General features: G+C 38.7%; 1 protein-coding gene and 3 pseudogenes across 4 annotated transcripts; 2 read left to right on the plus strand and 2 right to left on the minus strand.

Annotated features, from left to right (window-relative positions):
- Positions 1–8,873: 8,873 nt before the first annotated feature.
- Positions 8,874–9,499, minus strand: AT3G42047 (annotated as a pseudogene). Its single transcript has one exon.
- Positions 9,500–9,689: 190 nt separating this feature from the next.
- On the minus strand, positions 9,690–14,636 carry AT3G42050 (vacuolar ATP synthase subunit H family protein). The gene is made up of 12 exons (NM_114072.4): positions 14,257–14,636; positions 13,394–13,462; positions 13,048–13,173; positions 12,758–12,860; positions 12,601–12,673; positions 12,269–12,334; positions 12,094–12,178; positions 11,516–11,677; positions 11,071–11,196; positions 10,742–10,867; positions 10,412–10,591; positions 9,690–10,289 (listed from the first exon to the last, which is right to left on the minus strand). Exons 2-12 carry the CDS (start codon positions 13,421–13,423, stop codon positions 10,041–10,043), a joined length of 1,326 nt encoding a protein of 441 aa, NP_189791.1. The 5' UTR covers positions 13,424–13,462; positions 14,257–14,636; the 3' UTR covers positions 9,690–10,040.
- Positions 14,637–16,689: 2,053 nt separating this feature from the next.
- Positions 16,690–23,833, plus strand: AT3G42052 (annotated as a pseudogene; the record flags this gene model as incomplete). The annotated part of the gene is made up of 1 exon: positions 16,690–23,833.
- A 596-nt stretch (positions 23,834–24,429) lies between these two features.
- AT3G42054 lies at positions 24,430–26,356 on the plus strand (annotated as a pseudogene; the record flags this gene model as incomplete). Its single annotated transcript has 1 exon — positions 24,430–26,356.
- Positions 26,357–26,963: the final 607 nt, after the last annotated feature.

The raw sequence follows: 26,963 nt of genomic DNA on the forward strand, positions 1-26,963 counted from the left end.
GCAATCGTATATATTCTTTTTTGAAGACTTTATGATCCATTTGCCGTGGGTCCCACCATCTATGTAGGAATACCCTTTCTTGTTTAGAAGAGCTTTGATACATGCTAAATATTCAAAAAAAATGTCCGACCATATAATTTTCGCCCCGAAATATAACAAAGATCACGAAAAGGCCCGAAAAAGTACATTAAGGTCAAAATTTGGAGTAGAAAAAAAACACAATAAAAGAATTCCATTTTCCTTCCTCATTCATCGGAGAGCTCTATTTGGGCTTTCCGAAAAGGTATCACATGCCAAGTTTGGCCTCACGGTCTAAAAGTTCTAGAGTCATACATTTTTGACAAAACAAAACAGAAAAACCAAAAAAAAAGAGGGATGCAACACGAGGACTTTCCAGGAGGTCACCCATCCTAGTACTACTCTCGCCCAAGCACGCTTAACTGCGGAGTTTTGATGGGATCTGGTGCATTAGTGCTGGTATGATCGCATCCGGTACTACATGCAATGCAATCGTATATATTCTTTTTTGAAGACTTTATGTTCGATTTGCCGTGGGTTCCACCAGCTATGTAGGAATACCTTATCTTGTTTATAAGAGATTTGATACATCCAAAATATTCGAAAACAATGTCCGAACATATAATTTCGCCCCGTAATATAGCAAAGATCACGAAAAGGCCCGAAAAAGTACATTAAGGTCAAAAGTTGGAGTATAAAAAAACACCATAGGAAGAATTCCATTTTCCTTCCTCATCATCGGAGGCTCTCTTTGGCTTCCGAAAAAGTATCACATGCCAGTTTTGCTTCATTGTCTAAAAGTTTCAGAGTCTTACATTTTTACCAAAAAAAAAGAGAAAAACCGAAAAAAAGAGGGATGCAACACGAGGACTTTCCTGGAGGTCACCCATCCTAGTACTACTCTCGCCCAAGCACGCTTAACTGCGGTTTTTTGATGGGATCTGGTGCATTAGTGCTGGTATGATCGCATTCGTTACTACATGCAATGCAATCGTATCTATCCTTTTTTGAAGACTTTATGATCAATTTGCTGTGGGTCCCACCAGCTATGTAGGAATACCCTATCTTGTTTATAAGAGCTTTGATACATGCAAAATATTCGAAAACAATGTGCGAACATATTATTTTTGCCCCGTAATATAGCAAAGATCACGAAAAGGCCCGAAAAAGTACATTAAGGTCAAAATTTGGAGTAGAAAAACAAAACAATAGAAGAATTCCATTTTCCTTCCTCATTCATCGGAGAGCTCTCTTTGGGCTTTCCGAAAAGGTATCACACGCCAAGTGTTTGGCATCACGGTCTAAAAGTTCTAGAGTCATACATTTTTGACAAAAGAAACAGAGAAAAACCGAAAAAAGTAGGGATGCAACACGAGGACTTTCCTGAAGGTCACCCATCCTAGTACTACTCTCGCCTAAGCACGCTTAACTGCAGAGTTCAAATGGGATCTGGTGCATTAGTGCTGGTATGATCGCATTCCTTACTACATGCAATGCAAACATATATATTCTTTTTTGAAGACTTTATGATCCATTTGCCGTGGGTCCCACCATCTATGTAGGAATACCCTTTCTTGTTTAGAAGAGCTTTGATACATGCTAAATATTCGAAAAAAATGTCCGACCATATAATTTTCGCCCTGTAATAAAGCAAAGATCACGAAAAGGCCTGAAAAGTACATTAAGGTCAAAATTCGGAGTAGAAAAAAAAACAATAGAAGAATTCCATTTTCCTTCCTCATTCATCGGAGAGCTCTCTTTGGGCTTTCCCAAAAGGTATCACATGCCAAGTGTTTGGCCTCACGGTCTAAAAGTTCTAGAGTCATACATTTTTGACAAAAATAAAAAGAGAAAAACCAAAAAAAAGAGGGATGCAACACGAGGACTTTCCTAGAGGTCACTATCTAGTACTACTCTCGCCCAAGCACGCTTAACTGCGGAGTGTGATGGGATCCGGTGCATTAGTGCTGGTATGATCGCATCTGTAACTACATGCAANGTAATCGTATCTATTCTTTTTTGAAGACTTTATGATCCATTTGCCTTGGGTCCCACCATCTATGTAGGAATACCCTTTTTTGTTTAGAAGAGCTTTGATATATGCTAAATATTCGAAAACAATGTCCGAACATATAATTTTCGCCCCGAAATATAACAAAGATCACGAAAAGGCCCGAAAAAGTACATTAAGGTCAAAATTTGGAGTAGAAAAAAAACACAATAAAAGAATTCCATTTTCCTTCCTCATTCATCGGAGAGCTCTATTTGGGCTTTCCGAAAAGGTATCACATGCCAAGTTTGGCCTCACGGTCTAAAAGTTCTAGAGTCATACATTTTTGACAAAACAAAACAGAAAAACCAAAAAAAAAGAGGGATGCAACACGAGGACTTTCCAGGAGGTCACCCATCCTAGTACTACTCTCGCCCAAGCACGCTTAACTGCGGAGTTTTGATGGGATCTGGTGCATTAGTGCTGGTATGATCGCATCCGGTACTACATGCAATGCAATCGTATATATTCTTTTTTGAAGACTTTATGTTCGATTTGCCGTGGGTTCCACCAGCTATGTAGGAATACCTTATCTTGTTTATAAGAGATTTTATACATCCAAAATATTCGAAAACAATGTCCGAACATATAATTTCGCCCCGTAATATAGCAAAGATCACGAAAAGGCCCGAAAAAGTACATTAAGGTCAAAAGTTGGAGTAGAAAAAAACACAATAGAAGAATTCCATTTTCCTTCCTCATCATCGGAGAGCTCTTTTTGGGCTTTCCGAAAAGGTATCACATGCCAAGTGTTTGGCATCACGGTCTAAAAGTTCTAGAGTCATACATTTTTGACAAAAGAAAAAGAGAAAAACCGAAAAAAAGAGGGATGAAACACGAGGACTTTCCTGGAGGTCACCCATCCTAGTACTACTCTCGCCCAAGCACGCTTAACTGCGGTTTTTTGATGGGATCTGGTGCATTAGTGCTGGTATGATCGCATTCGTTACTACATGCAATGCAATCGTATCTATTCTTTTTTGAAGACTTTATGATCAATTTGCTGTGGGTCCCACCAGCTATGTAGGAATACCCTATCTTGTTTATAAGAGCTTTGATACATGCAAAATATTCGAAAACAATGTGCGAACATATTATATTTGCCCCGTAATATAGCAAAGATCACGAAAAGGCCCGAAAAAGTACATTAAGGTCAAATTTTGGAGTAGAAAAAAAAAACAATAGAAGAATTCCATTTTCCTTCCTCATTCATCGGAGAGCTCTCTTTGGGCTTTCCGAAAAGGTATCACACGCCAAGTGTTTGGCATCACGGTCTAAAAGTTTTAGAGTCATACATTTTTGACAAAAGAAATAGAGAAAAACCGAAAAAAGTAGGGAAGCAACACGAGGACTTTCCTGAAGGTCACCCATCCTAGTACTACTCTCGCCTAAGCACGCTTAACTGCGGAGTTCAAATGGGATCTGGTGCATTAGTGCTGGTATGATCGCATTCGTTACTACATGCAATGCAATCGTATATATTCTTTTTTGAAGACTTTATGATCCATTTGCCGTGGGTCCCACCATCTATGTAGGAATACCCTTTCTTGTTTAGAAGAGCTTTGATACATGCTAAATATTCAAAAAAAATGTCCGACCATATAATTTTCGCCCTGTAATAAAAGCAAAGATCACGAAAAGGCCTGAAAAGTACATTAAGGTCAAAATTCGGAGTAGAAAAAAAAACAATAGAAGAATTCCATTTTCCTTCCTCATTCATCGGAGAGCTCTCTTTGGGCTTTCCGAAAAGGTATCACATGCCAAGTGTTTGGCCTCACGGTCTAAAAGTTCTAGAGTCATACATTTTTGACAAAAATAAAAAGAGAAAAACCAAAAGAAAGAGGGATGCAACACGAGGACTTTCCTAGAGGTCACTATCTAGTACTACTCTCGCCCAAGCACGCTTAACTGCGGAGTGTGATGGGATCCGGTGCATTAGTGCTGGTATGATCGCATCTGTTACTACATGCAATGTAATCGTATCTATTCTTTTTTGAAGACTTTATGATCCATTTGCCTTGGGTCCCACCATCTATGTAGGAATACCCTTTTTTGTTTAGAAGAGCTTTGATATATGCTAAATATTCGAAAACAATGTCCGAACATATAATTTTCGCCCCGAAATATAACAAAGATCACGAAAAGGCCCGAAAAAGTACATTAAGGTCAAAATTTGGAGTAGAAAAAAAACCCAATAAAAGAATTCCATTTTCCTTCCTCATTCATCGGAGAGCTCTATTTGGGCTTTCCGAAAAGGTATCACATGCCAAGTTTGGCCTCACGGTCTAAAAGTTCTAGAGTCATACATTTTTGACAAAACAAAAGAGAAAAACCAAAAAAAAAGAGGGATGCAACACGAGGACTTTCCAGGAGGTCACCCATCCTAGTACTACTCTCGCCCAAGCACGCTTAACTGCGGAGTTTTGATGGGATCTGGTGCATTAGTGCTGGTATGATCGCATCCGGTACTACATGCAATGCAATCGTATATATTCTTTTTTGAAGACTTTATGTTCGATTTGCCGTGGGTCCCACCAGCTATGTAGGAATACCTTATCTTGTTTATAAGAATTTGATACATCCAAAATATTCGAAAACAATGTCCGAACATATAATTTCGCCCCGTAATATAGCAAAGATCACGAAAAGGCCCGAAAAAGTACATTAAGGTCAAAAGTTGGAGTAGAAAAAAACACAATAGAAGAATTCCATTTTCCTTCCTCATCATCGGAGAGCTCTTTTTGGGCTTTCCGAAAAGGTATCACATGCCAAGTTTGGCTTCATGGTCTAAAAGTTTCAGAGTCATACATTTTTAACAAAAAAAAAGAGAAAAACCGAAAAAAAGAGGGATGCAACACGAGGACTTTCCTGGAGGTCACCCATCCTAGTACTACTCTCGCCCAAGCACGCTTAACTGCGGAGTTTTGATGGGATCTGGTGCATTAGTGCTGGTATGATCACATCCGGTACTAAATGCAATGCAATCGTATATATTCTTTTTTGAAGACTTTATGATCGATTTGCCGTGGGTCCCACCAGCTATGTAGGAATACCTTATCTTGTTTATAAGAGATTTGATACATCCAAAATATTCGAAAACAATGTCCGAACATATAATTTTCGCCCCGTAATATAGCAAAGATCACGAAAAGGCCCGAAAAAGTAAATTAAGGTCAAAAGTTGGAGTAGAAAAAAACACAATAGAAGAATTCCATTTTCCTTCCTCATCATCGGAGAGCTCTTTTTGGGCTTTCCGAAAAGGTATCACATGCCAAGTTTGGCTTCATGGTCTAAAAGTTTCAGAGTCATACATTTTTAACAAAAAAAAAAGAGAAAAACCGAAAAAAAGAGGGATGCAACACGAGGACTTTCCTGGAGGTCACCCATCCTAGTACTACTCTCGCCCAATCACGCTTAACTGCGGAGTTCTGATGGGATCCGGTCCATTAGTGCTGTTATGATCGCATCTGTTACTACATGCAATGCAATCGTATCTATTCTTTTTTGAAGACTTTATGATCCATTTGCCGTGGGTCCCACCAGCTATGTAGGAATACCCTTTCTTGTATATAAGAGCTTTGATACAAGCAAAATATTCGAAAACAATGTGCGAACAAATTATTTTTGCCCCGTAATAAAGCAAAGATCACGAAAAGGCCCGAAAAAGTACATTAAGGTCAAAATTTAGAGTAGAAAAAAAAAAACAATAGAAGAATTCCATTTTCCTTCCTCATTCATTGGAGAGCTCTCTTTGGGCTTTCCGAAAAGGTATCACATGCCAAGTGTTTGAAATCACGGTCTAAAAGTTCTAGAGTCATACATTTTTGACAAAAGAAAAAGAGAAAAACCGAAAAAAAGAGGGATGCAACACGAGGACTTTCCTGGAGGTCACCCATCCTAGTACTACTCTTGCCCAAGCACGCTTAACTGCGGCGTTCAAATGGGATCCGGTCCATTAGTGCTGGTATGATCGCATTTGTTACTAAATGCAATGCAATCGTATCTATTCTTTTTTGAAGATTTTATGATCCATTTGCCGTGGGTCCCACCATCTATGTAGGAATACCCTTTCTTGTTTGTAAGAGCTTTGATACATGCTAAATATTCGAAAACAATGTCCGAACATATAATTTTCGCCCCGTAATATAGCAAAGATCACGAAAAGGCCCGAAAAAGTACATTAAGGTCAAAAGTTGGAGTAGAAAAAAAAATCTATAGAAGAATTCCATTTTCCTTCCTCATTCATCAGAGAGCTCTCTTTGGGCTTTCCGAAAAGGTATCACATGCCAAGTTTGGCCTCACGGTCTAAAAGTTCTAGACTCATACATTTTTAATAAAAAAAAAAAGAGAAAACCCGAAAAAAAGAGGGAGGCAGGTGAATAACAAAGCGGATAAGATAACATGCAATCAAATGGATTAATGATTCCTAAGGATGGGGTAATCGAATAGCGTGGTCTCTTTAATCTATTCAGGCGGTTGACAAAACTTCACAGAAGCTATCCCTAGACAACAAGTTCAACAAAAGATTACTTCACTACCATGACATGAATCCTCAAGCAGAGCTAAACACTGACCTAATCACCATTAGCAATCTCTAACTAAGTAGGCAATATCAAATCAACTTGTTAAAGCCAATACCCTCTCTACACGACCAATACCTTGGGATAGAGCCGAATATCTCTGGAATTAATAGATCCAACATTCCACCGAACACCTTTTGAGTGCGGGAATGTCTGGATTCGTATTCCAATTGATTAGAAAGGAATAAGCAATAAGCGCAACTAATCCAAAAGGGATTCTAGTATTCTAAACTCAACCACCTAAAACGACCAAGTACAGCACAACTACTCTATCCCATGCTCAGAAATACGGTTCACTACTCAGACATAATAAAAGACAATAGCAAAGCAATTATTGAAAGCATGATAATAAAAATGATAAAGACTTACGAAAAATCAATATCGAATACTTGAAAGTGAAATACAAAGTCGTAGGAGAAACACTACGACGAAAACGAGTTTAAGGTAAAAGATAGATTAAGGTCGGATGGATGGATGGATGCCCTAGGGAAAACCCTTAGAGGCAGTTTATATAAGCGAAAATATGAATCAAATAAGGAAACTAAATAGATAGTAATCTTCACGTCAGGTCCCTGCGATCGAGTATGTCATTGGCATCTGATGGGCTGAAATGGGCCTCCCTATGATCGAGTATGTCATTGATCAAACTGGGCTTTAGGGACTCCGCCTTGCGATCGAGTGGTCTGAAGTGAAGACGAGACAGAATGGTCTAGCGACCCTGCGATCGAGTGGATGTCATTAGGTGGCGATCGAGTGATTTTGTCGGCTTCTCTTCTCTTCTGAACTCTCAACTTGTCTAGTTAAGTACAGGACGAGTAGAATGGCCTCCGAGTGATCGAGTGGTTTGATGGGTGATTCCTCCGGCTTTGTGATTGAGTAAAACTGAGCTTCTAGCTTCTCCGTGGTTGTGATAGAGTGATTTGCCCTGGCAGGGCTCCGAGGTTGCGATCGAGTACTTTGGCTGAAGGCGTCATTGGGCATTCTGACTTTCTGTTCTGTTTCTCCTCTGTTTGAACTCCAAAAGCATCCAATGTACCTGAAAACAGCCAAATATGTAATGCACATGCAATCCTAATGCAAAACTATCCTAAGTGTGCAAAACACACTAAAATGACTCCTAATGAGATGAAATGTGGATGAAACAATGACAAAGTGGTGAAGAATGAATGTCTAAATCATTCAAATTATAGACATATCAGCCGAGAAGAAGAGACATATGATATGAATGTTCTTAACGCGAAAATCAAAGAGATATTTAAGAAGGAAAAATGAAAACAAGTAGTATTCTAATTGGTGATTCACGTCTACGCTACCTAAAACCCTCCATTTATACAGAGGAGGGAACTTGGTCACCAAGTTACATAATTTTTAAATATTTGATATTTTTCCTCTATTGGTTCTAATTTCATTCACTTCATAATTTTTAAATATGAATATTTTCCTCTATTGGTTTTTCAGAGTCAGTCTCAATATGTTTAAGGAAGAGTTTTTTTTTCCCCTGAAATGTTGCCTTTCATTATCACCCAATGTTCTAAAACTCGTGCTACGCGGTCGTCTAGGCGCCGAGGAAGCAGTGGAGGAAGGTGAGCCGCCGCATTTGGTGGTAATCGCTACAAAAATCGGCCGGAAAAAAAATCCACCTAAATATTTGTTTTTTAATTAGAAATCTCTAAATTATTGATAGATCTGTAATATTTATTTTTTTATCCCTATCAATTATCTCTAAACTATAAAATAAATGTAGATTCAGCTATTAGAACCCGGGTGTAGACAAAAATTACACATGACTTATCCATTTTGCCACTCGAACTTCGACAAATCTTATAGGCTATTGTAGTATATAACCTATTTAATGATAGAAGTTATGTATATCCCCTTAATTTTTTGTAATGCCTAGTCTCCGATTAATCCCTGCCTCGACCGTCTAAGTGCTAGGCGCTAGTACACCGCCTAAGTAGCGCCTAGCGATTTTTAGAACATTGTTATCACCACTGTGTTCTTACAAAAAGTGTAACAGTGGACTTACCACTTACAATCTTAAGGCAAACAGAACAAAACATTGTTCCTTAGAAATTTAAACTGAAACAACAAACATCAATCTTAACCAAGCCAAGGGTATGTCCTAACCAAAAACCATAACCAAACTATTTGGTGTTATTCAAGCATTGAAGCTGCGAACCTTGTTCCTCAGCAATCTTCAACAAAAAGTGATGACAAAATTCTTGTTAGAGTGACAATCTTTTCTTTGGAGGTTTCAGAATCCCTCCCATTCTTGGAGCACCTTGTTGATGAGTCTGAAGTCGTGGATCCCCTAACTCTCTTCTAACTTCTCCATCTTCATGCCTTCTTGATAATTGGCCCACTTCATAGACTTTGCTAGTACCGGATAAGTTTGCCGCCTCTCTTGGTGGACTGTTGCTAGAGTTGGAATACCTTTGTTGTCTTGCAATATTAGGCTCTCTACCATACCTGTTATGAACATCTCTAGTTGTGGCGAAGTATGGAATTGCAGCTGCCAATTCTTCATGATTCAGCGGAGGAGGAGCTACTCTTGGAGGTGGTGTCACTGGAGCTGGAAACGAAGTCTCAGTCATCTGAGACTGAGAATTCAAACTTGATCTGAGAACACTATCTCTGAAGGCAGCCCTTGCTCTTGCTATGCTGTGAGGACGTTGACGATAGGGATAATAGTCCCTGTTTGAGTAAACCGGAAACAGCTGCTACATATTCTTTTGAGCCTTTCATACTGAAATTTTATGATTGTCGTGCCACCAGAATCGAAGATGATCCTTTGGAAAAACCTGAGTCTGTCTGTGATACCAAAATGAACCCTTACTCTAATATAGGCTATTTGAGTTTAATTAAGAGTTAGGTATGAGACTTCATACATCTAACTTATTGGTATGAGATGAAATTTTTGTGCCTTGGCTTTTTATGTTCATTGTCAAGAGTGTTTCTTTGCTTGTATTTCAGATTAGACCGAAACGACCCATTTATATTACCAGTTGTCGAGAGAATCTAATTAGACATGGTAACCAGAGTAAATCAAAAGTAATCTCATCTCCATATAAGCTGAAACTCTCGCATCATACAACAAACTGGCCCAAATGTGTCTGTCTGCAACAATAGCATTCTTCTTCAAGGTCTCTTTTACTCTTTATTGAATAAATAAATACAGAAAACACAAACCCAGAAATTATTGAAGCATACAATAGCCAGATTCTCCAGGATAAATAATAAACAGATGTGTCTTGGAATGTGTAGAATCGAAAGAAAAGAAGCATATGCAGGAGTTGGGAGCACGGTTTGTTTTGGACAGGGGAAAAAAGGAAACACAATCTGTGTGTTTTGGTTGCATTTCATTATACTGAAAGAAACAGGGAAGAGTCCCATCAAGCTTGCAAGAAGCTAGCGTACTTGGCACCCAGGAGAAGCCTCTGAATGCACAAGATAGCGTTCTTGGTCACCTCAGCGTTCTCGTGGTTTATCAGCTTCATCACTCGCTCTTTTGCCTTGAGGTCTGCTACAATCACTCTCCCCGCTGCATGGTATTGTATGAACTGTGAGATATCAAAGCATGCCACCGCCAATGATCTGGGATCACTTGAGGTGTCCAGGATTGTGAGGAGGACCCTGAGTATCTGCGTCCACAAGTTTAACAAGTGGTTAGGGTTGTTGTCTAAGGCCAAAAAGGATTGAACCAGCCCGCTCTAAAAGCACTACAAGTGTGGGTGTTGAGCAGAGAGGAATAAAAGAAGAATACCTGGAAGTCGTTCTCCTCAAAGCATGTGACATTCTCACGCCAGAAATTGGTCTCCTTGTGCATTGGGTTCCAGTCAAGATGGCCAAGGAGCACCTCTTGCTTATATTTATCAAAGGAACTCAATTTCTTGATCTTGTCTTTTAGCCCTTCTTCTAGTTGGTTCAGTGCATCCAGCAAGTCCTTACAAGTTCAGAATTTAAGGGTTTTCACTATCACCGTAATACAAAAACACATCTAATGTTACCGGCATCACTTATATCACCAGATGTAGCAGAAAATTAAGAAATTCAGGTTCCACATAACAACTAACAAGCATTTAAGTTGTCTTACCTCGTCACTCCATGCTTGTGTTTTTAGACTGTGGATAATATGTGGGAGTCCAAGATCAACCATCTGGGCACCAAATGTACCTTTTGGAAGAAGGTTCCTGAATGTCAATATGACCACCCTGACAACCTGTAAGATAAGATATCGTCAAATAAACATAACAAGTGCATCACGCCGCATTTATCCAAATTAATTATTCAAAACGAATAAAAGAAACAAAAATCTTGGTATTGTGGGACAGAGATTCTGATTGATCAACCAAACTATGTCATATGATCTTTAACTAATTGCAGGACAGCGATGACCAAGTCATAAAAGAGAACATAGCTCACCTTTTCCTTAGTCGAGTGCTTAACCACTTCCGTGAGCCTTTGCATTGTCCTCGATGTTGCCAAGTACTCTATTGCAGGTTCATAATAGGACAGAAGCCAGATGCAGAGACATGTTTCATACAGAAGCTGTCGGTCGAAAGCACACAAATCACATGAATTAGGCACTGAGAAACTATGACAAAAAAAAAAGAGAGAGGTGCTTCTTCCTTCTGAAAACTGAAACAGAACTATTTCAAAGTTTAATAATTTGTTCAGCCCGCATTTTAGAATAAGGGAGCGATAGATTTAGTAGTCATTTGAAAAGGACGTTATTTTCCCCCAAAATGTATGTCTAGTCATTGCCTTTCCGTTAAGGATTTTGCATGATTTGGAAACTGCAATACTTATTTCCTGCTTTATGGAAGCATTATTCACTGAAAACTACTTCCATTAGATATACAGTTACCTGGATAGACTGCTGAGTGGATGCTGGGGAAATTAAAGGGACAAGTAACTTCACCCCATCTGCCTGAACAAATGACGATCTGACAACAGGTTCCTTAAGCAGTGACGACAGGCAGCTGATTGCAATTGGAACACCACGAGTAGGATGAGAAGGTTGCTTCAACTGCATATCAAAATTAAGGATTGAGATATCGATGGAGGACATCAAAAGCTTTTCTGGATTCACTATGTCACAATATTAAAGGTTCCTTCCAGATCACCAAATTTGCATCTATTTACCAAAATCAAACAATTTTGCATACATCCAAGAATTGTTTGTATTCGATTGAACTAATTTGGTATTAATTAGTGTCTTCATTTGTGTTATATAACAAAGCCATGGCAAGGGTAACACAGAAAATACTAACTGCCTCTGTTTCCCCCTCTAATTGCAAGCTCTACCAATGAGCTGTAGCTCTAACAATGGCATTTTCTATAAGACAAAGACAACTAACACTTAAACACTAATGCAAGACCAACCTTAACTAGAAAGAAAACAAAGAGGAAAGAGAGAAAGAGAAAAGAAGAAGAAGAAGAAACCTGAGCACAAAGCCATTCCACCAACCCCTTGAGAACATCATCAATTCCATTACCAATAACAGCATTACCAGCTTTTGGCCTAGCACTATGTTGAGAGAAGACAAAACCCACCAAGTAAATGAGGCTGTATGTTACAGTCATGTTTAATAAAAGTACGATAAGCGGTTTTGAATACCTTATTATCCAGGCAAGGATCTTACAGCTTTTTTCTTGAATGAACCAATTTCCCTTCCAAAGCAACCTGAAAGAGGACACATCTTTTAGATGGCATGATCTTTTGAAGCTAAGCAATTAAGCAGCCAAAATCAAGCACAAATGTAGCTGAAAGCAGTTTCCATCAATGGCATTTAACATATGTTTCCCGTTTGTCAGGAAGATTGTAGTTAAAATAATAAACTGACAAGGGCCAGCAGAAACAACAGTTCGACCCAATAACCAATTCTGTCCTATAAAAAAAAACTTGCCTGTACCAAATAACAATTGTAAAACTTTTGCATAGGGACTCACCTCAAGAAAGGCTCATAAGTATCCTCATTTGCCAAAGATTCATCATGGAATAATCGAGCTCGTGTTGGGTTTGCTGGAAACATTTGATACATTAATATTAGTCAGTAACTAAAATGAAGAAAAGGTAAAATGCAAAAATATTTAAATTTTCATTTACCTGAGAGCATTTCATAAATCAAAGCCAAAACATATTCGACAGTTTCTTCCTTGAATATATCACGTAAGATGCTAACAAAGAGATGAACATAAGCTGGACCATCCTGCAATAACGGCACCACATATATCACTTAATAACGACAAGGTAGGTAAATGCTAGCATAGTCACTATACAACTTTAATCACTAATAAACAGAGAGAGATTGACTCAAGTAATGACAGATCATGGCTTATAATGAGAGTCTATGTAAACTGTTTGAAAGGAGACAAAAAGAGTTGTAGAAAACTTACTTCATCGAGCAACTGTGCCCTAGCACTTTCAGGTTTTTTATCATAGCGCCTTAAGAGCTGGAGACCTTTAGCTGAAACCAGCTTAGTGTTCATGTAAGTCTCCCATGGAATGTCCCTTTTCAATACCTGCAAAGTAAACCAACAATAGAAATTACAAAATCTGACAAAACCACATGATAAACATTTATAAGTAGCCAAAGTTACAAAGATCTATATTGACGGTTTGCATCGTCCTGTTTCAATTTGTCATCATCATTCATATCTTACCAAACAATGTCTATTAATGATGCTAAATACAAAACTGCATCTACTGAATTAGGTTTATACAAGGAAAATTATCACCAACCTGCTCTATACTCAGCTCCGCCTGATCCATGAGTGGTTCAGAAACTTGAAATTGAACTGATCCGAATCCCTACGAATGTAAATACAGAACAAGCAAGAGAAAGCTAGACATATTAAAGAAAAATGGAAGAATCTGATACGAAATTCGTTAACATCGTGACCACAATTTGACCTTTTAATCAACAAGCATTTGAAATGTCAAGAAGAAAAGAAAAAACAACAAATCAAGAATCAAGGAAACCACAATGGAAACAACAACAACCTTATCTCGATTTATCATTCTATTGCTTATAAAACAACAATGGAAACAAATGAGGAAGGCAGATGTTCTGAAATCTTAGAGTCTAGTGTCAAGATGAGACTATTTAACTGATACAAGCTACTAGTTTTAAAAGGTCCTAAGATTCGATCAAACATGGGCTGCAAATAAAAAACTAAAGGCCAGATTACAAAGTTTTCAACACAACGAAACTGATTCAAACAAACACACAGAATTTCATAAAACAAAAATAGATCGGGCTTTTTTCTTTAAATCACACACACACACAAACACAAACAACAATTTCAAGTTTTTTTCAAAATTGCTTTGCCTCCATGAGTCAAACCAAAACATTTAAACTTTGCTCCTAAAGGACCTTAAGAACTTTATCTACCCAGTAAAATTGTAGTATGAGTTGAATTATTTCAGAATTAGCAGATCCAATCTGATAATTTCATAAACAGATCCAAGCTAACAATTTCACAAAGTAAAGGAATCAAAAGCTAAAAACATTTAATAAACAATCGAGGTGAAAGTTAAAAATCCCCAATTAGATCCAAAAAAGGCGAAATTAGATCGAGAGTTTAGGGTTTCGCGAAAAATACCTGCGAGGGAGAAATTGAAGCTCTGCGTTGTGAGTAGAGAAGACGGAAGGAAAATCTCCGGTTAGATGCGGTGGTGACGGAGGAATCGAGCCGATCTCCGGCGAGGAGAGAGATTTGGGAGAGAGGCTAATTGGACCTTTGGATGAAAAAGCAGACAAGGCGAAGAGATAAGTTTTGTTATTATTCAAGAGACATGGAATAATCACAATGTCAACAAATCAGTTGGCTAAGCGATTTCGGTTCGGGTAGTTTCCGGTTAACAAAAGTTAATTCGACCCGATTAAGTCACCCGAGATTGTCTCTCGTATCCTTTTTTTTACAGCAAACCGGTTAAATCCCTTTGAGAAACGATCTCATAATTCTGAAATGCAAACAACAAATCTCTTAAATCTTTTTTTCTTTCATGTCTCATTCTCTTTTAATAAAATGTGTATAAACGAATTTACCCCTTCTTCTTTCTCTAATATTCATTTTAAAACTAAATAACTTTTAAAAAACAAAAAAAAAAAATTAGAAAAAAAAAACAGAAACCCAACTTTCTCTCTCCTCTCCTCTTTCTCCTTTGAAGTTTGAGCTCGTCGCTCTTACTCGCCGAAATTCGATTTCAGTAGTCATTGTTGGCATATCTTCTCCTCCGGCGAGTTTTGTCGAGATAATAAGAAAAGGTATGTTTTTAGAGCTGCATAGAGCTCAAAATTGAAGATTTGAACCTAGAAATTTAAGATATTTTCTCAATTAGATTTGAGATTAAGCAAATTGTGTTTGGGTATACACATTGGAAGTTTATGCATACTACCTGGGTTAAATAGATCTGTAAATGAGTAAGAAATGGATTACACCAACTGAATCATAGTAAATTGTAGTTTTGAACCCGAAACCATTCGACTTGAGTTCTTCTCGGAAATACAACTGGTAGAACTGAGTAGAATTGCACATGATTCAATTGAAAAATATATATGTAGTATTACTCGTAACTCTAGTTTTACCCAGATGTATGTAGTATGACTTAGTTGACTAGTAATAACCATTTACATGTAATATTACTTAGGTACAATAGTATTACCCACACTACAAGAAAACATGCATTTTGTGATGGATATTAGCCCTCGCAAATTTGCGACGGAATTGCGAGTCGTTTACTATTAACTACGCAACGCGCGTAAAGTTGTCGTAAATTTGCGAGGGATACACGCGTCGTAAATTTGCGAAGAATTTGCAAGTAATTGCGTCTACTTTGCAATGAATACTTTGTCGTTGCAATTTCGTTACAATATTGCGACGAATTTGCAAAGAAGTAGGTCCCAACATATTTTGCGACGAATTTACAAATATTGTGTAAATGAACACGTTTTAAATGAAAGTTAGTAGGTTGGTGTGGTAGGTAGTGAAATTATATCGAAAAAATCTTATAATTTTTCTCTAAATATATTTTCTCTTGCAATTCCCTTGCAAAATGTTATAGGAATTTCCTCGCAAAATATTTTCAGGGTCTATAAATAGCAAACGTAAATGAGTGAAGAATCACAACTCAAAACGTAAACAAACTAGATATTGATCCGCGGTACACCGCGGGTGGATATGTTCATTAGAAAGTTATAGATATTTTTTTATAAGAATTATTATTTCTATATAAATATTATATTCTTCACACATAATTTTTATTTATGTAAATTTTGGATAATTCATATTTTATGATCTCATATTTGTTAGTTTAATAGTAAAATTCAGTATTTGTTTTTTTTGTTTGGGTTTTTTAGACGTAATAAATATATAAAACTTGTATTATTTAGAGATTGACCCGCGGTACACTGAGATTGATAATTTTGTCAGAAAATTAGATATTTTTATTTTAACTAATATTATCTATATGTATATAACATATTCAAGAGGTAGATCAAAAGCATATATTTTTATTAAATAAAAAATAATATTTTTGTCTTTAATATGATCTATAGATACGTGCTGTTGGTGTCGGATCCCGCACCGTGGACTCGGGACCGGTCAAAGATCGTCGCGTAAGAGGGAAGGGTCTAAAAGAGGAAATGCCCATGGGCTTCTTTGAGTAAAAGTATAACGCGAGACGATTGATCAGCGAGGTGGACTGGACATCGATGTCAAAACTGCCCGGATTGGAGAGTCGAGTGGGCCAGAAGATGAAGCCCAGGAAATTCGGAATCAATTCAAATTCGAACGTTTGAATAGTTAATTCGAAGACTGAAACGGACACATTTAATATAGAATAATTGTGCGTAAATGGGAATTAAATGTATTCTTTGAGTATAAATTGTTTGTCAAAGACCATGTAGAAACACACGCATTTTTGTGCAAACTTACTATACACATTTTCTTACAAAACTCATAGTTTTCGCTATAATCATCGATCTATTTTCTAGTATATTTGTCCTCAAGAATAATCCTTCTCACCAAATAAATAAATACTTGAGTATGTGAATCCGACATCCACATTTTGGCACCGTCTGTGGGAACGGAGAATTCTTGAGTCGTCAGATTTTTTCTATACACTACATTTCCGAAGTGAGCGACAATGTCTGGAGAAGATGCTACCAACGCTTCACTAGCCGAAACTCTCAAGACCATGCAGCAAACTATGGCGGAAATGGCGCATAAGTTTTTGAATGTAGAAAAAACCGTCGAAACACTGCAAACAACCCAGGTATCACTCAGTCAAAATGTTAGTACTATTCAATCTCGCATTCGTTCATTGAATGCAGGTAATTCCTCTGGAGTTCGAAGAACTATCTTCGGTTCCCCAAATTCCCTTCCGCGAAATGCAGCAAGTGATCAAACGACCCTGGATGGTACAAACGCGGACATCCATCCGAAAGATGGAGAAACACATCCCGAAGACGACAACCAGTTCGTTCATCAACACGAGCAAGAAAACTTCAACCAGTTCGAAACCATGAGAGAAGTAAGCCGGGAACTGAAAGAAATGAGGTCAAAATTCCACCAAGCTACAAGCTCGGAACCGGATATCAACCGGGTCATTGAAGAAGCTAGGCGAACACCTTTCACCCCGCAAATTGCTAGCTTGAGAATCAGAGATTCTCGAAAACTTAACTTAGAACCGTACAACGGTTTGGAAGATCCGAAAGGCTATCTCGCAGCTTTCCTAATTGCTGCTGGGCGAGTTGATCTGAACGAAGCCGATGAAGATGCAGGATACTGCAAGCTTTTCTCTGAGAATCTGTGTGGACAAGCCCTGATGTGGTTCACTCAGTTGGAACCAGGGTCGATCAGCAATTTCAACGAGCTTTCAACAGTATTTTTGAAACAATACTCAATTCTTATGGATAAAAGCATTTCGGATACCGACCTTTGGAATTTATCTCAAGGGCCGAACGAAACACTTCAGACTTTCATCACTAAATTCAAGAACGTACTCTCGAAGCTCCCAAGGATCTCACAACAGTCGGCTTTATCAGCTTTGCGAAAAGGATTATGGCATGATTCGAGATTCAAAGAAGATTTGATACTACACAAACCTGATACTATTCAAGATGCGGTATTCCGAGCGCACAATTGGATGGAAGTCGAAGATGAAAAAGAAAGTTTTGCGAAGAGAAATAAGCAAGCAAAACCAGCTGTCATTTTCCACCCAAGAAGTTCGAACCTCGGGAGAATCAAGGACCAAGGAAGTTTGGTTCACAACCATTCAACAATAACGTCGGGAAACAATTACAAGGAAAAGGAAGGTCAAATACTTGGATTCGAGATGAAAGCTTGTATTGTGATATACATAGAGTCACCGGGCATCTGACCAAAGACTGCAGTGTACTCAAAAGGCATCTCGCAGAACTATGGGCAAGCAGAGGTCTTTCAAAATTCAACATGGAGGATTTCGTCAAGCAATACCATGAATCAAGGGATAATTCCGAAGCTCAAAACTCTAAGAGACCAAAACCGACTAGCGAAGAAGAACCAAGAAGTTCAAAAGGTAAAATCAACGTACTTGGAGGTTCCAAACTTTGCCGTGATTCCATCAGCGCAATCAAAAAGCATAAACGGAATGTTCCTCTAAAGTCAAGTTTAAGTGAAGAGGTAGATTTTCAAGGCGCTTCAATATCATTCGAAGAAAAGGAAACGCAGCACCTCGAAAGACCTCACGATGATGCTCTAGTAATTACGCTGGATGTAGCTAACTTTGAGGTTTCAAGAATCCTCGTCGATACCGGTAGTTTGGTAGATCTAATATTTCTAAGCACTTTGGAAAGGATGGGGATAAGCAGGACGGATGTAGTAGGACCGCCATTTCCTTTAGTAACTTTCACAAGTGAGTCGGCAATGTCTCTCGGAACAATCAAGCTACCAGTTTTGGCGGGAAAGATTTCAAAGATTGTAGACTTTGTCGTCTTTGATAAACCAGCAGCTTACAACATCATCCTCGGAACTCCATGGATCTACCAGATGAAAGCGGTTCCCTCTATGTATCATCAGTGCCTCAAATACCCAACCCCAAATGGAGTGGAAACAATTCGGGGAGACCAAGAAGCCTCGAGAACTTGTTATTTAGCTAGCCACCGATTGAAAATCCAATAGCAATTAACGAAGCCCGCAAAGAAAGGAGTAGTCGCGAGGTTTCCTAGCGGGCAAAAGGTGGACGATGTTGTGGTCGAAGTAATTCTAGAAGCAGATAAACCGGATCGGAAAGTGCGGATCGGAGTGGAACGAGCAAAAGCGGTAAACAACGAGGTGGATAAACTCTTAAAAATAGGATCTATAAGAGAAGTGCAGTATCCGGATTGGGTGGCGAATACGTTGTGGTCAAAAAGAAGAATGGAAAGGATAGAGTGTGCATCGATTTTACAGATCTTAACAAAGCTTGTCCAAAAGACAGTTTCCCACTCCCACATATAGATCGTCTTGTGGAATCAACTGCTGGAAACGAATTGCTAACTTTCATGGATGCCTTTTCGGGATACAACCAGATCATGATGAGTCCAGAAGGTCAAGAGAAAACGTCATTTATCACGGACAGGGGCATCTATTGTTATAAGGTAATGCCTTTCGGATTAAAGAACGCAGGAGCGACTTATCAACGTCTGGTTAACAAAATGTTCAATGAGCACCTCAGAAAGACAATGGAAGTCTATATCGATGATATGCTAGTGAAATCATTAAAAAAGGAAGATCATGTTAAGCATTTAGAAGAATGTTTCGCGATCCTTAACCAATATCAAATGAAGCTAAACCTGGCGAAGTGTACGTTCGGAGTCCCATCCAGGGAATTCCTCGGTTATATTGTTACAAAGCGAGGAATTGAGGCAAATCAAACCAAATTAACGCCTTTCTCAACATGTCATCTCCAAGAAATTTCAAGGAAGTACATCGGTTAACCGGTCGGATTGCGGCATTGAATCGTTTTATTTCAAGATCGACCGACAAATCATTGCCTTTTTATCAAATTTTAAAAGGGAATAAAGAGTTTCTTTGGGAAGAGAAGTGCGAAAAAGCATTTGGACAGCTCAAATCATATCTGACCACTCCACCTATATTGTCCAAACCAGAAGCGGATGAGAAACTTTATCTATATGTCTCGGTCTTGGACCATGCAATTAGCGGAGTCTTGATCCGAGAAAACCAAGGAGAACAAAAACCAATTTACTACATAAACAAATCCATGACGGATCCGAAGACCAGGTATACGATGATGGAAAATCTTGCACTACAAGAATATTAAACTTTAATAGCATTAGAAGATAGCATTTAATGTGTTTTTGCTATGGTTGATTTTCTATAACGTTTCCAAAATAACAAACGCTATATTTGTTTTGCTTGGGAAAAGTTGTGCTTGTTTATTAATATTTTTTTGTCCATTTAACAAATATTAAACCAAAACGTTATCGTAGAGTTAATGCGAAAAATTGTGCGCTTAAAAATTGGCCTCCTACATTTGCGCTTAAAAATAGGTCTCCTACATTTAACCTAAACACTTAATCTCAGATCTGAGATAATTTTTCCCATTCCTTTCTTCTTTCATTCTTCCTCTCAGACTCTTCTTTTTCCAATCTCTCCTTCTTTATCCATCCAAATACTCCCGGATCTGAACTCGAACAAGTATCTCAATCATCCCTAAACCCTCAACCCTTCATCTCCCTTTTCAAGTGATGCCTCAAGTTCATCTTGTGACTCGATCCGACCCGACCCGAGTCTTCTTCTCCTCACCATCAGTCTACTCACTCATTCCTCTTCACGCTTTCGTTTCTCTAAGGTTCTCTCTCACCCCTCTTTACTATCTCTTATTTTCCTCGCCGGTAGGACAGATAATCATAATTCAATATATCACCCTTTGAATCTTAACTCTCAGATTCAAAAATATTGAGTCGTATTGAAGATGAGATCAGAGACGAGAAGAATCCTCGCCCGCTTTTTGAAGATGATATCGCTCTCCTCAAGACATATGTAAGCGTCCTCTTTTAAAACCCTAAATTTGATTGGGGTTTCAGATTTTTTGCTTTTTACGCTTCTGGTTTCGTAGACGCGTCAGATCGAGTACAGTTTTTAGTTACTCTACACGTTTCGTGTGAGTCTATGTTAATCAAATTTACTAGGTTTTGTTTCTCGAATGTGAGGAATTTGTCTCTTTGTAAACCAATTTGATGTCTTCTCATAGGTAATTTTGAGATAGATTCATTCTTAGTTGCTCTTTGATTAGCATGATTAGTCTGTTTAGTTCAATTTTGTGCTTATATGAAAAGTTTTGTGTGACTCTATCTCACTATTTGAATTAGTCTAATTGGAAACATACATAGTCATACTTGTTTGTATATGTTCTCACTTCATATGTTTTCTTACTGACCTTCTTAAATCTCATTCATCTGCAGGGGTTAAGGCCTTACAATGCACTTACCAAGAAAGTGGTGTATGAAATTAAGGAACTCGGTAAGAAGATCAACAATCTATGTGGTATGTGCACATTCTTTACTGCTTAAGTGTTGAGATTACTTTAATTAACGAGTTTTGTTTATTGGCAATGATATATGGTTATTGGTTGGTGATATGGAAATTCGCAGGTATCAAGGAGTTTAATACAAAACTTGCTTATGTGATTAAAAGATAGTCTCTTTTTTTCCTTTTTCGTTTTTGTTTACCTGAATGTGCGTTGTTGTTGTCATGTTGTCTGATTCTCTGTTTGGTATCAAATCTTTTCTTTCTTCCTCTTTAATCAAGAATGCTTTATTTGATCAGCATGATTTTGATGATACTGATTTATCTCTTGTTTAGCTGTTCCGAGCCTATTAGATTGTTGGATCCAAAGAAGTTTGCAGGTTCAGTTGTAAGTTTCTTCCTCTTTCTCTTAAGTTCTAATGAAAATTGTCCTCTTTAATCTGTGTAGTAAGTTTTAATTATTTTGATATCTTCGTTGTTAGTATAGGTGTACATATCTGAAAATCTAGCTCTTTTTTTTACTGGAACATGTAACATTTAACATTCTTGTTGTATAGCTAGCCTTAAAATCTGTTACTAATCTATTCTGGGTGTTAATGTATTTCAGAGCTTTGGTGTGTGCGTGTATGTGTAAGACGTGGTGGGTGCAAGAGGCGAGACGCCTAAGGGTTGATGGTGCACCAATGTGGAGAGCGAATTCTGAAGTTACGTTCATAGCTGATGCAGTAGGATCCACAATTGTTTGCTAATGACAAGATTGTATTCATGTGAACCATTTGGGTTTTATAAGTACTTAGAACATCTTATCTTGGTGTGTAATATGTAGAACTTGTCTTTGATTCTTAGTGACAAATTAATGAAGTATTTTTCATTTAATAAATCTTCTTATACCCAAATTATATATATATATATATATATATATATATAAAATTCAATCTAGTATGTATAAAACAAAAACGAAACAATTACATTTATATAAATGCTATATTAAAAAAAACATAACAATTTCAAAACGTTGTTAATAATATAAGTATGACAATAAAAAGACGCTATTATACAATATTTAATTGCAAAAATATAAACGCTATTATATATTACAATACAATAGCAGAACAAAAAAACGCTATATAAAGTGTCTGACCTACGATGACGGGCGCATACATAGCGCTTATCAAAACGCTATAAAATAGTTAGATAGCGTTATTCCGACGCTACGAAAAGTCATTTTTCTTGTAGTGTTGCACTTGCAGTAGTAACTTCAGCTCAGAAGCTTTGCCCGTATTTTCAATCTCACCCAATCGAAGTGTTATCAAATCAACCACTTCGAACAATCCTTCATAGTCCGAAACAATCTGGGAGGTTGGCAAAGTGGGCGGTGGAATTAAGTGAGTATGATATAGAGTACAAGAGCCGAGTCGCCATGAAGGCTCAAGTTCTGGCCCATTTTTTAACAGAGTTACCGGTACTTGGCGGACGGGAGCAACCAGAAAATCAGACTTGGAAGTTACACGTCGATGGGTCTTCATCAAAAAATAGATCCGGGGTGGGGATCAAATTGGAGTCTCCCACCTCGGAAATCCTTGAGCAATCATTTCGGTTATTATTCACTGCATCTAATAATGAAGCGGAATATGAAGCATTAATTGTCGGACTCAGATTGGCACAGGGAGTTGGAGCTGATGAAGTGATCGCCTACTATGATTCACAACTGGTTGTTAACCAGTTCAATGGAGACTATGAAGCCAAAGATTCAAGAATGGAGGCATATCTTGAGGTGGTCAAAGATTTGGCTAAATATTTTAAGAAGTTCGAACTCATTCGCATACCACGAGGAGAAAACACAATCACGGATGCACTCGCGGCTCTGGCGTCAACGTCAGATCCCGAAGTCAAGAGAATCATTCTGGTGGAATGTATTTCAGATAGAAGCATTAACGAAGAAAAATAAACACTCGTCATTACAAGGTCTCGAGCTGCAGCCCAGGATCGCAATGAACCCGCGATTGAATTACCACCTGTCAAAAGACGAAAGTCAAAAGGGGCAGCCGTACCTAAGCCAGCCGTGCAAGAAGATAATAGGGTCGAAGAAATTGTCGAACCAATAGAAGATATAGTCCCGGAAAACACTGTTGAAGCCGAGACCGAACCATGGGTTGACGAAGACGTCCTCGAACCAAATGAGCATCCCGAACCAGAAGCTCGAATATTTTATGAAATCGACCAAATTCCGGCAAAAGATTGGGGGGCTGTTTGGAGGGAGCCAATAAAAAATTACATTGTTACAGGAGAGCTCCCAGAGAATAGATGGCAGGCTCGGAAAATGAGAATCGTTAGCGCGAAATTTTGTCTATCGAAGGATTCTTTGTATAGACGAGGTGTAAGCGATCCCTATTTACTTTGCATTTTTGGGCCTGAAGTCGAGATCGTTATGAGCGAAGTGCACGAAGGTTTATGTGGTAGTCATTCTTCAGGTAGGGCTATGGCTTTCAAGATTAAGAGGATGGGATACTATTGGCCTACTATGATCACGGATTGCGTTAAGTACGCCCAGCGATGCAAACGTTGCCAACTCCACGCGCCTCTCATCCATCAACCTTCGGAGTTATTCTCTTCGATCTCTGCCACGTACCCGTTTATGAGGTGGTCGATGGATATCATTGGACCATTGCACATGTCAACCCGGGAACACCACCGGTTGCTCTAAAATCATAGTTTGAGTTTGAGAACGGTGCAGTAAAAATCCTAATTTTAACTAGATCTACAATTTATCTATCTTTAAAGACAATTCCTTAGACCCGACGCTTTAATCACTTGAATCTATAACTCGTTTACTTGCTTATTTATCTTTTACATTCATTTACTTTGTCTTGCTTATTTATCTTTTACATTCATTTACTTTGTCTAGCTTATTTAAAAACATCATAAGTATATTGTGTGAACATCGAGAGCTCAGTGGAATTAGACCCTTAAATGCTAACGACGATCTCTTATTTGAGGGAGTAAGCTTATAGCAATTTGAGCTATATCAAATTTGGCACCGTTGCCGAAGTTCTCTTTTAGTTCACCATTAGACTAGGTGTCATTTTAAGTCTATATACTTCTTTTCTATCGCCTATTCACGTGTTTCTTTATCTTTTGGTCTCTTGTGTTTCAGGTACCTTCAGATTGAGAATCACGTTTCAATGGCAGACTTTCACGATAGTGTCGACCGACACCATCAGGGTGCCGATCGACACCCTTTGCAGAACCAGACAGCTACAATAGGCGACTTTAACAGAATTGATATTTTCTACACCAACCGATCAGCATTCAAGCTACCTCCATTTGAAAGAGAAGACTTTGCTATACACCATGCCTATTATGATCTTGTATCAAGAGGAAAGTTTAGAGGAGCTCCCGATGAATCACCATTAGATCATTTGGAAGTCTTCAAAGACATAGTGTCCTCTATCAAAGCAGAAGGTGTACCAGCTGATTACCTTCTTTGCAAACTCTTCCCCCACTCTCTCGCGAGCAGAGGAACATCATGGTTGTGTCAACTAGAACCAAGTTCACTAACCAATTGGACTGATACAAAGAATGCATTCATGAATCACTTCTTTGATGAATCCGTGACAGAAGCACTTCGTTTGCAAATTTCTTTGTTCACTCAAGCTCCAGCCGAGTCCCTTAGAGCAGCTTGGCTCAGTTTCAGGTCTTATCAGGGAGAATTTTTCCAACATGGCTTCCAAGAGAGCCAACTCATCAATCTATTCTAAAGAGGAATAACCAAGACATACCGGAGTCAACTCGATGCAACAAGCTACTGTAACTTCATGACAAGAACCACTAGTGAAGCATTACTCCTCATCACCAATGCTTTAACTAGTCTTTTGACACATGAAGTAGACACAGAACAAAGACTTTCAGCTGAGATTGCAACCACAAGCACAGAGGATCATGTTTCAGCAATCTCTGCTCCTATCCAAGCCCCCCCCCCCCCTTCGACCCTCCTTAGACAGCCGAAGGGAATCCATGCTTGCGCAGATTCTTGGCAAGTTTGAATCTGTCTACACAGATCTTAATGGGAAGATCGACAATCTACGATCTCATATATCTGAGTTTTCTCCTACATCAGTATCTATCAATGCAGTCACACTACGCAGTGGAAAGCAGCTCAACCCAATTCATCAACGCGAACGTTCGGCTCAGACTTCATCTTTTCCAGTTGTAGAAAAAGACTCAGTGTCGATCGATGCATCAGGGTGTCGATCGACACCAATTACTCTTGACGACTCTGTTTTGCCTTTGTCGAGTGGAATCGACAATTTCACAGAGGAGAAGGAAATTATTCCAGATGGTGTCGATTGACACCCCATCCCATGTCGATCAACACCCAGCTTGTTCAGACAATGTGCAAATTTCGGCTGAAACCAAGTCAGCAAATCGGCGAATTCCTTTCCCCAAGAGTCCTAAAAAGTCAAGACAAGCCTTAGATGATGTCAGATGAAAGGCTATGATTGATAAGCTGATTGTTGAGATGCCTTTAGTTGAAGCTATTCATCTCTCTCCCACAATAAGAAGGTATGTCAAGACAATGGTCACTAAGAATTTGACGAAGGAATGCAGATGGGATTATGAAGTGGTTAAGAAAGAGATTATGAAGCTATTGGAAGCAGGGATTATCTATCCGATTTCAGATACCAGTTGGGTTAGTCCAGTTCATGTAGTTCCTAAGAAAGGAGCTGTTGGAAGCAGGGATTATCTATTCGATCTTTGTTATGCTCCTTCAACATTTCAGAGAGGTATGATGTCTATCTTCACAAACATGATTGAGGATATCATGGAGGTCTTCATGGATGATTTTTCAGTTTATGGATCATCGTTTGAGGATTGCTTAGAGAATCTCTGCAAAGTATTAGCAAGATGTGAAGGCGAAACATCTGGTTTGAATTGGGAGAAATGTCACTTTATGATGTAGGATGGGATAGTTCTCGGTCATAGAATTTTTGAGCATGGTATAGAAGTCGATAGAGCTAAGATCGAAGTTATGACAAGTCTTCGAGCGCCCGATAATGTTAAAGCAGTGAGGAGTTTCCTTGGACATGCTCGTTTCTATAGGAGATTCATCAAAGATTTTAGGAAAATTGCAAGACCATTGACCGCTTTACTCTGTAAAGAAGTCAAATTCGAATTTACATAAGAGTGTCATTGTTGGACATGGGCCTTGCCCCTTCAATGTTAGAAGGCCCAAAACAGATATCAACAAAGAAGAGGGCCTTTTGCCATTAAAAAGGCCCATTAGGTCGAGAAGGGCAAAATCATAATTTGCAAGGGAGACAGAACGGAATTTAGGGTTCAGATTCCCTATAAATAGAGAGAAACACTATTGGGAGCAAGATCCGATCCACAGGTTATTAGCTGAGAGACAAAGAGAATCGTTGCCTTGCCCGACCTCGTTGCCTAGCCCGACATCGGTGCCTCGCCCATTTCTGTACTTTGTCTTTCTGCTTTTACGATTAAGTTCTCGGCTCGGCAGGATAGTCTATAACTGGCGAGACGAAATTAGTTTGCTGTAATCTCTCGATCTTTGTTATCGTTAATAAAAAGGACCAGCTCCGTTCACCCCCCAGTACAAATAATTGACGCCCACTGTGGGGCCGTTGATCGAAGCTATCCTTTTTTTACGAGCCTATGCATCCTGACCCTCACACGATTCGCGGTGATATGATAGATACTTCCAGCGTCAAGAAACTGATATTGGCATACCTCAAGCGCCCGACGCGCTGGGCTTACCTCCGCTCAACCTAGCAGCCATC

The sequence above is a fragment of the Arabidopsis thaliana genome, chromosome 3, assembly GCF_000001735.4.
Source record: "Arabidopsis thaliana chromosome 3, partial sequence".
Taxonomy (NCBI): domain Eukaryota; kingdom Viridiplantae; phylum Streptophyta; class Magnoliopsida; order Brassicales; family Brassicaceae; genus Arabidopsis; species Arabidopsis thaliana.